Raw genomic sequence first — 10,200 nt, 5'->3', positions numbered from 1 at the left:
GGCTCTGGGCATATGCCAGGAGCAGGGGGTTGGCTCGGCTGGTTTCTGCCTTTGCCATGTCTGAGGGGAGACACACATTGTCTTCACATGCCTGGAGCTGCAAACCTCCTCGCTGAGAGCACTCTCAGTGGGTGGTCACCGAGTCCAGGAGCCACAGGCACCTGCAGAAGCATCTCCTGTGTGAACCAGGAACAGGATACCAAGGACCTATGGGCGACTTCCCTTAGCAGCAGCTGCCCTTCAGCCTCCGGAGCAGGGGACCAGGTGCCCATGTGTCCAGGGGGTCCGGGGCCCGTCTGTCCAGGGCGCCAGGAGCCTGTGTGTCCAGGGGGCCAGGAGCCTGTGTGTTCAGGCCGTCTGTCCGTCCGCCACCTTCAGCAGCCACCTGTGTACAAGGACCATGCCGGAGCCTCAGGGTCATTTCTTTAATATAGAATTTTATTTCTGGTTATAGAAACAAATGCTAAGAGGAGAAACAAAACTTCCCCATCCACATACAACAATTTAATAGATAAAAGAACAGTTAAAATAAATGAAAAACAAAAAGTAGAAATTTTAAACTTTGTTATAGCTTTAAAACATTAACGTCTGATACAATTAGAAATCACATTCAGATCTCAAACTCTTAAAAAAAAAGTATGGCTCCTTATTAAAAAAATACTGTATCCCATTTGAAATGAAAACACAGGCCGCCTGCTGTTGACATGGGTGGGGCTGTTCCTTCCTCTGGTGTCATGCGTGCCCCCTCCCGGGGCTGGGGTGCAGCCACACCCCCACCGGGGCGCCCACCTTCACTCCTCCAGGGCGGGACATGCAAGGTGACATGACTGGAACTTCACATCCAATGCTCTAGAACTGACATTTCCACTTTATAGGATACCGCTGCTTTTTAATGCACTGATTATCAAACATGTTGTGAAAAATACTTTAGACAGGCAGCCACTGTAAGAAAAAAAAAAGATAACACACTCACATACACACACACACACACACACACACCGAACAACACCCGCCCCTCCCAAATTATTTTTACAGGAGAATAATTGTTCAGATTAAAACAACAACGAAAACTCAGTATTGGCTTTAACCCCTCCCGCACGTGTGCTGAGCTGCCAGCCTTTGTCATCTACAGGGCACGTGCAGCTCAAGTGTCTGGACTCAGTGACATCTCAGGACAGACTCTGGAAAACAGCTATGGTCTCTGCTCCCACCCCCACTTCTCCTGAAACCGAAATCAAGCCACATACATGAAGGTATTCTAGGTACCCAAAAAGCCTTTCTTGAAAGAAAGGAGAGAAGGACCAAACTTAAAATACTTGATTTGATTTTTATTTTTGAGACAGAGTCTCCCTCTGTTGCCCAGGCTGGAATGCAGTGGCGTGATCTCCGCTCACTGCAACCTCCATCTCTCCCAGGTTCAAGTGATTCTCGTGCCTCAGCCTCCTTGGTAGCTGGGATTACAGGCACCCACCACCACGTCTGGCTAATTTTTTGTATTTTCAGTAGAGACAGGATTTCACCATGTTAGCCAGGCTGGTCTCAGACTCCTCAGGTGATCCGCCCGCCTCGGCCTCCCAAAGTGCTGGGATTACAGGCTTGAGCCACCGCGCCTGGCCAAATATTTGATTTTAAATCCCCATTGTTATTGATTAAAAGAAAAAAAAATCTGGACCAGTTAACCTGGAGATTTAGAGGCCACAGACGCAATTTAACATCCAGGCCTATGAACTTCATGCAGGGGAAAAAAAAAAAAAACATCTAATTCAGAGTCACAGACCTCATTTCAGCTTAGCCAACACATTTGGAAGCTTAGGCGTCAGTTCTAGAAGCTGCTTTTAACTGGAGCCTCGGAGGAGCAGGTCCTGTCGCCGAAGGGAGGAGAATGATTGAAGCCGCTTTGCTTCCCCCGGCCCCAGCCTCCCTGCACTCTTTTCGCTGTGTCTGACACAGGGCAAACCACCGACGACTCAAATAAGCAAACGATTCCAGAAAAAAGAATCCGAGATAAAGAATAACCAACTAGGTGTCTTCCCGTTGTAGTCTCACTCCCAAAAAAAAAAAAAAAAAAACTGGGTAAGGAGCAAAAAAAGTGACAGAGGCCAGGCGCGGTGGCTGACGCCTGTAATCCCAGCACTTTGGGAGGCTGAGGTGGATCACCTGAGGTCAGGAGTTCAAGACCAGCCTGGCCAACATGGTGAAACTCCCACCTCTATTAGAAATACAAAAATTAGCCAGGCGTGGTGGCAGGTGCTTGTAATCCCAGCTACTTGGGAGGCTGAGGCAGGAGAATCGCTTGAACCTGGGAGGCGGAGGTTGCAGTGAGCCGAGATTGGGCCACTGCACTCTAGCCTGGGTGATAGAGCGAGACTCCATCTCAAAAAAAAAGGTGACAGAGTGACTTGGAGACCTGTTCAGCCACCTCTGGCAGCCTCTGGTTGACTGAAATCTGGAGGATGGAACCTAAGATGCAGCTGGGTCACTGAGGCCTGGAGCGGGGTGGGGGCAGGGTGTCCTCTGCAGCCAGTGTTCAGCTGCTTCACCAAAGCCAATAAATACGTTCACGGCTTTTCCCTGGCCCCCCTATTTTTCTTTTCAACGCATTTTCCCCATGGCGAGAATGACAGGGCAGGTGCAAAGAGTGACTAAGATTCTTCCGAGGGGTTTCTCCCTGGACAGAAAGAAAGATGCCTAAAAATAAACTGACTGCCCTCTTAGTAAAATTCTCTGATACTCTGAGCAGCCAAAACCAGCCATTAGGATGAGTAAAAGAAACAAAAAAACCCCAGAGGCTCACCAATTCAAAGGAAGAATGCTCACTTCAGCCCTGCACAAAAATACAAGGAAAATGCCAGTCTTGGCGACCCGCAGAGCTTCTGGATCACACTCAGGCCTCCCGGGAACGGCTGGCCCTAAGGGAAGGCCTCCGCTCACTGACCGTCTCAGGGTTTCCTTCTCCAAGGCCTGGGCTGTTTCTCAGGGCAGGAGTCTGACCTCCAGCAGCTGGCACAGACTTGGGATGTGACAGACAGGCACGGCGAGGTTCATCAGTCACAGATGAATCCTCCTCACCACTCTGCCCGCTCCCCTCTCTCTCATGGCCTTCTGATTCTGTTTTGCCCAGACAGACTTCTCACCCACCTCCAGGAAAAGCCAGCCCAGCTCCACAGCCCCAGGTGGCACCACCGGTCATGAGGCATGCCAGGGCTGGCTCTGGGCCCTCCACCCTGTCTGCCTTCCAGGAGGGGGTTCTCAAATGTTCCATCCAGCAGCAGAGCTGAGGGCTGCAGCCTCTGCCTGAGAAGGAGGAGCTGGGATGGGGCCAGAAAAGCCCAGCAGACAGAGGGTCCCACGCCTGTGGGCTCACAAGGCAACCCAAGAGTGAAACTATTTTCCCTAAAGAAGTCAGTGAAATGGGTCTATTTTTAAAATTTCAGTTCAGGGGAAAATGTGTGTGGTTGTATCCCCAAAATCGCATCCTTGCAAGCAGCTGTGACTTCGGGGTTTGGGAGACAGGGAGGACAGAGGAAAGGATGCAGCAGCTCCAACGGGACAATCCTTTCCACAGATTCAACTCCGACAGAATTCAAGCTGCGTGGCGTGGGAAAGGGGCCCCCTCTCGAGGCACGGACCCAGCTCACCACCCTGCGAGGGGCCGCGGTACCCACCGAGATCCCCTGCAAAGCACAGATTCCAAACCCTCCCTCTGGTCACCAAATGTAGCAGCTTTTCGTGTTAAAAGACAATGTGAATTCCAAAGGGCTTGCACCAAACCCAACAACAAAACAGTAAGTATGTGATGAAAACCGTGTCCTGAGCACTGAAAAACAGGCCTGGAGAAAGGAAAAGAAAATTGTAAGATGCAGGAAAACAATCTGAAAATAAGGGACAGAACCAGCCAAGAGACCATTTGTTATAGTCTCAATTCTACCCTCACTTCCAAGAGCCAAAATACATTACCCGGGAACCTCCGGAGCTGAGTCCTGTCTAAGGATTAATCCTGTCTTCATAGCAGCACATGTGAGCAATGTAAAGTATCCTTATGAAATAATATTGCTTCGAGGCAGCGGTAATGTCAAGGAGGCTCGAGGCGAGGCTGTGGGCAAACACGTTTTCATCAGGAGTGTGACGCAGTCACCGTGGTCGCCCCTTACAGCAGACCTACTGCAGCCAGGCCGCCCGCAGGGCTGAGGCGGCCTCCAGCCAGCATTCTGGGGCTCTGCATTTGCAAAGAGCCTTACAATCATGTTTTGTAACTTAGTCCAGCGCGAGCAGCGTGCGATTCCGCCCTGCAACATGAGGCGGCACGCTGGTGATTCTAAAGCCTTTTTTAGGGGGCTTTCTCAGAGGGGTGAGGAGGAGCCCAGGATGGACTTGGGGTATCCTCTCTAGAGAGCTCTACAGTTCCTCACCCCGCATGAAGTCACTCAAAGGCAAAGCAGAATGTGAGGCTTCTGAAGCAAAATAGACCTGCACTCCCGCCGGCTCTGAAAGCGAAGGGGAAAATCCTTTCTTCTCCGACGCTTCCCCATGTTCAATTACATTTTCAGTTTTCCACTGAGGTCTGTTCTTTGTCTCTATAAAAACACTGATTTCAAAGGCAAGGAAAAGCTTCCTCCTCCTCCTCCTGAACTCGCTGATTCGCCCAAAGAAGGGATTTCTCTCGAGAGTCAGAGGGGAGCCCTTAGTGGGGGCTTTTTGGAGAGTCCCAGCTCCCTTGGGGTGTTCCAGGGAGGGCCCTCTTTTATGTCGAGAACACAAGAGCATTCGCTGAATGATGCCTCTGATCTTAAACCAGTAAACGGACCGAGGAGCGGGCGATGGGGCGGGCGGTGAGGCCCAGCTAGACTCAAAACTTCTTGGGGCTCCGGCAGTCTGGAGGGGGCAGGGTGAAGCCCCGGCCCGGCCCACCTCCACCAAATCCATCCCCTCCCTGCTCGAGAAGCACAGAGCGCAGTACCTAGGATCAGGGAACACTCAGCAACTCAGAAATTCATTCCCACCTTTTTCACTCGGCATGGTTCTTAAATCAAAGAAAAAGGAAATACAAATAAACAGCAAACCCCAAAGAGAACACTCCAGACCTCGGGAAGGAAACTGAGGGGCGGCAGGTGTGAGACACACATGGCTCCACCTGCCTGGTCACGGTCCCGCCCAGTGTCTTCCCAGCGCTGCCTCGAGGGTCTCTGCATGGGGACCTGACACCAGCGTCTCATTTCACCGAGAGCACATGGCGTCCTCTAGCGTGAAGCCGGTGGGAGAAGGCTGGGGCGCTGCAGAGCCGTGAGGCCGTACTCCGCCCATTGGTGAGGGATTAACACTGAGGTTTTTTAGGAATGTAGAAAGAAAGCAGAAGAGGGACAGTCTGGGTCCCTCAAAGGCATGAGTGACAGATTCCACCCTCAACGGAGGGCAGGTGTCACCGGGAGAACTTCCACGGGGAAAGAAAGACACAAGTGGCTGAGGACGGGCACACACCGGGACACTGGGCACCATGCCCTTGGCAGCCAGGTCTCCCTGAGCTCCTCCGGGCCTGCTGCTCCGTGGACACTGGGCTGGTGGCAGAAGCTGGCACGGGAGAGGGTACCCTGAGCCAGCTGCTGCCGTAGCAGCCAGGGGACGCTCAGGCCCTGCTTCCCCACTTCCCAGGGGCCACCAGATGGCCTCGGTGGGTGCCTGTGCTCAACCACTTAAGATGTTGTTTTTGGGACTTACCTCTTGCTAAAGTGGGTGTTTTCTTGTATTTGGTAAACCTGGCAATTATGCAGCAGGAAGCAGAAGATAGAAGATGGTTACCGAGCCCAGGGGCTCTGAGGGAGCCCCTTTTCGAACAGGGCAAAGCAGGAGGGGCCCTTCCCAAAGTCACCACTGTGACCTGCTGTTTTCATCCACTGTGTACCATGTCCCCAGCCCCTGGTGACCAGAGAGCAGGCCCTCAGCCACTGCCTCTGCAGTGACCCCAGAATGGGGCTGGAATCAAGCTGCTTTTGCTTCCCACATTCCTGCACGTTGCTAGGGTCAGCTCACCCTTGAGAACCCAGAGAAGGTTCTTGGGTCAACCAGACATGGCTCAGGGTCACAGGCCGCCCAGGCTGGGGGCTGAGACTCTCCCGGTCCCCCTGGCCTGTGCTCTTGCTTCTGCAAAAGCGCCTGGCTGGGAGGCGCTCACTGGGCTGGACTTTGTGGCTGGGATGTGCAGCCCTTTTGGGCCCTGTCCCTTCCTGGGCCTCTGGCTACCGGTTCCAAGACAAGCTCCAGCATGAGCCAGGCATGGTACCTGCTCAAGATGACCAAAAACTCTTTCAAAATCTCATGGTTACGAGCCCAGAGCAGTGGATCCAGGACCCAGGCCTCCTCGCCCTGCCCTGCTCTGAGTCTGAGCTGACTCCTAGGACCACGTCCCTTCATCCCTCTTTGCAGTCCCCGCAGAAGCTGGACAGTGAGGACTCCCAAGCGGCAGAACGCAGCCCAGGGATCCTGTGCTCACCACCTTCCGGCTCCATCCACCACTCCCTTTCCACGGCCTTGGCATTGAAGCAGTGAAATCAGAGAATGCTACCGCTAACAGGAAGAATGTGCTCCGTCTCAAAAACCAGGAAAGCAAGTGGGTCAGAGCCAGCCTGAGCAGACCAGGCCAAGAGGTGACCTCACTTTGTGACCAACACGTGGTGCAATCCTGGCACGCGGCGTTCCCTGCAGACATCAGCTTGCACGAGGACGCCAACCTGCAGTGGCCCAGAAGCAAACAGAGCTCCCCCATGAGGGTGGTCACGTGCAGCCCTGGGGACACACAGTCACCATGGAGGAGAAAGCAGCAGCAGGTGGTCACAGAGGCCCCCTGTGACGGGCGCTCCCGGGAGGGCGCCGGCTCAGGCCACACAGCCACCGGTGTCAGGGAGCCACCTCCAACCACCACACCCCGTTCTCTCAGCCATGCACGCACACACCAGGCACCACGGAAAGAAAAGGCCCACAGACAACAGCAGGAGGCTTCAGTGTGGTACGGGGCACAATCTCTCACCCTCCACGGATGGAACTGCACCCAGGACGGCCGGCTGTGTTCATCCCGCCCCCACTTCTCTGAAACCTCACCCAGGGCAACAGGTATGGACTTCCACAAAGAGCTTATTTCTCATGGAAAGGTTAGTGCCATAGAAACGACTCATTTTGGAGGGCTTAGAAGAACAACAGAATGGGAGAAGGTAACTGAACAGGGGTTTTCTAGGTGGAAGGAGGGGACCCACAGAGGTCCTGCACTTGTCCTGGGGGACGGGGACTCTGATGGGGCCACGGGCGACCCCACTCCGCCGCACAGCACGCATGTCCTCCCGCACTGCCTCGGAATCACTGTGAAAAGCATTCTCCCTTCTTCTCCAGGGAGACACCTGCCCAGCCGCCTCCCTCAGACGCCTTCCAGGCGCCTGGGTCCCTTTGTGGCTCTCCCGCCACGGCCCGGGCGGAGGCTCCTTTGCTGGTGAGAGGCTGTGACACGGAGGATGGGCGATTTCCAAGACCCACTACTCCTCAGGCTCTTCCGGAGCTCTGTATTGAATCTGTCGCTGTTTCCCCAACAGGACAGCCAGCGCCGGAGCGGCCGGCAAAACTGACAGCTGACCTTTACAGGGATGCACCTCGCATCTCCAACACACACGGAAGGACTCCTCTCTCCTCCTCGAGCTGGGCTCGGCACTACACAGCCCTGGCTCAATGCCGCTTGATGACAAAAGATCCAGGCGCCACTGGCCGTCTTAGTAGAAGTGCCGGAGGGGCTTCCTCAGGGACCTCGGAGCCACCCAACTGCTGGAGCATCCCATCCTCCGGTTCTCACCGCGTGGCAAACAAAAGCAGTCGCGTTGGCCGGGGCTGGGTGTGGAGGCACAGGCCTGCCCGCCGCTGCTGCTGGGGTGTGGTCTCCCTTCTGCTCACGGACGGACCTGAGCAGTGGCCCAGGAGCAAACAGAGCTCCCCCATGAGGGTGGCCACATGCAACCTCCCTTCTGCTCACGGAGGGGCCCTGGAGTTTCAGGCAGGAGAAATGGTTCCAATTTAAAACAGCAGATCAATGTGGGAGTGGTACGGACGCTATAACTGGGTGAAAGAGCAGCTGGAGCAGATGGCATTTGGCACCGTTGGGTCCCGCTGTGGCCGTCAGCACCGGGACGTCGGAGCTACGGGAGAATCTGGGAAGGTCTGGTCTGCAAAGCAGTGGCCCCGACTGTACCCGGCAGTGCGATGTCTGCGGCTGGCGGATCCAGGCCCATCTTACATCCTAGGAAGCTTCCACCGCGAACGCCAACCCAGGAAGCCGCTGCTCTTACTTGAAGTTATCAGAGCGGCAGGTTTACTCTTCGAGGGGACTCAACCCAGCGTGAACCCCAGACCTATGGCCAGTCATGAGACCGTCAACAGATGAAATCCTCAGAAATACACGATCCCTTTTGTGTCTGCCTCAGGTGTACAATGAAGTCTGAATTCCAAGTTTAAACAAAGAAAAACTTGGGGTCCAAAGTGAAACCGTACACCCCCGAGTTAATGCCAACACTCTCTCTGTCACGTTCCGGGCAGACAGGCTGTTAGGCAGTCCGTGGCTCGGCAGCTCCTGGCTTCCTCAACAGGCGTCCGTCCGGTTCCCGGGCCTCCCCGGCAGCCTCGGTGTGTGCCGTGCTGCGTTTCTGTCCGTCCTCCCGGGACAAAGGCAGTTGGCTGTGCAGCGTGGAGCAGAGGGGCTGTCTTGACACATTCCTCGAGATGCTGAGCTCCAACCTCCTCCCCACGCCCGACAGGGAGGCCTGGGGAGAGGAGGTGGTGCTGAGGGAGAAGGAAATGAAAGCAAAGAATTCCCAGAATCATACAATCAGTTGTCTGAACTTGTTTATGTGTTTTTGTTTTAAACCACGGGAGGGCAGGCGATAAAATGGAGAGGGCTGGGTGTGTCCGGGTGCTGCTGATGCCCGCGGGCCGCCATGGGCTGTTCTCCTCCGTCTGTGGGTGCGGCCGCCTGAGCTGCCGGGTCCAGCTTCGGGGTTGCCGCTGGGTGAGTCCCACTCCCCCACATTGCAGGTGACCTCACTCCCCGGTGCCTGGCCCCTGGGGGCCAGCGGCTGCGATCACTCCGGCTGGTGTGGTTGCAGCCCCACTGGGCTCCTCCACCCGGGACCTTTTGACCTCGGGCTCTCCAGTGGAAGAGGCGGAGGCAGAGGCGGTGGTGGCCGTGGCTGGGGTGGTGGTGGCCGTGGCCGCGACGGCTGCTGCTGGCTCCTTGGGCCCCACCTCGCACACCCGGGTGACCACCACCGGCGCGGACGAACTCGCTTGGGTCGCAAGGAGCTGCAGAGGGCTGGTGAGGGCTGGAGTGGAGGAAGAAGAGGGTTACTCTGGGGTCTGGTTAGGACCCAGCTATTTTTTTCAAGTCACCTACACAGGGGATAAGCTGCCGAGCAGGAACTGGAGCTCAGTGCACCCCTGCCAGGCAGGCCGGCTCCCCTTGCTCTGCTCCCTGCGGGCCCTGTGGGCCCTGCCGTCCCCTCCCCACCTCATCTGCCCCGTCTCTTCTGGCTCCAGCCTGTTGGGTGGAGGCCCCTCTTGTGGCTGTCTGGATCCTGCTGGACATCGACGGCTCGCCCCACTCCTTTACACAGATGCACCGCCCTGAGCCACCCCACTGACGCCCTGCCCGGTGCCCTTGCACGCCAGCACCCCAGCTCTCCTCCTTCCCTCCACCTCCTGCCTCACCCCATGGAGCGTGATCCAGACACTGGGCAGGTCTAGGTTTTCCTTCCACCCTCTTTGCTTTCCCCCCCTTTTTTTTAAGGGACAGGGTCTCGCTCAGTCACCCAGGCTGGCATGTAGCGGAGCAATCACAGCTGACTACAGCCTCACTCTCCCGAGCCGGGGGCCACAAGTGCCCGAGACCACACCTGGCTAAGTTTTTGAATCTTACGTAGAGATGGGGTCTTGCTATGTTGCCCGGGCTGGTCTCAAACTCCTGGGCTCAAGCGATCTGCCTGCCTTGGCCTCCCAAGGTGCTGGGATGATAGGTGTGAGCCACAGAGCCCAGCCCCTTCCACCCTCTTTTCTTAGCATTATCCCGGTGCCTGGAGTATAGCAGGTGTGCAATAAACTGAACTGAGTGGAGGATCGGGTGATATTGGGAGAACATTCTCGTGCTGCACTGACTATTGGGAGCCACAGAGCTTGGGATGT

The 10,200-nt window shown here is 55.6% G+C and overlaps 1 protein-coding gene across 4 annotated transcripts in view; it reads right to left on the bottom strand.

Moving 5' to 3' along the window:
• Nucleotides 1-417: 417 nt before the first annotated feature.
• FOXK1 (forkhead box K1) overlaps nucleotides 418-10,200 on the bottom strand; it is a 97,595-nt gene continuing 87,812 nt past the window's right edge. The window contains exons 9-11 of one of the 4 annotated variants that reach the window (XM_023188444.3): nucleotides 2,795-9,344; nucleotides 1,778-1,862; nucleotides 418-942 (exon numbers count right to left, since the gene is read on the bottom strand). In XM_023188444.3, coding sequence (XP_023044212.2) covers nucleotides 9,064-9,344 — 281 coding nt within the window. In that variant the 3' untranslated portion in view covers nucleotides 418-942; nucleotides 1,778-1,862; nucleotides 2,795-9,063. Of the gene's footprint in view, nucleotides 943-1,550; nucleotides 1,863-2,794; nucleotides 9,345-10,200 lie in introns of those variants that run through there. The other 3 variants (XM_023188445.3, XM_023188447.3, XM_023188446.3) reach the window with 3 other exon arrangements.

The sequence above is a fragment of the Piliocolobus tephrosceles genome, chromosome 8 (assembly GCF_002776525.5).
Source record: "Piliocolobus tephrosceles isolate RC106 chromosome 8, ASM277652v3, whole genome shotgun sequence".
Taxonomy (NCBI): Eukaryota; Metazoa; Chordata; class Mammalia; order Primates; family Cercopithecidae; genus Piliocolobus; species Piliocolobus tephrosceles.
The sequence above is the reverse complement of the archived record's forward strand: the minus strand, read 5'-3'. Positions and strand labels throughout refer to the sequence as shown.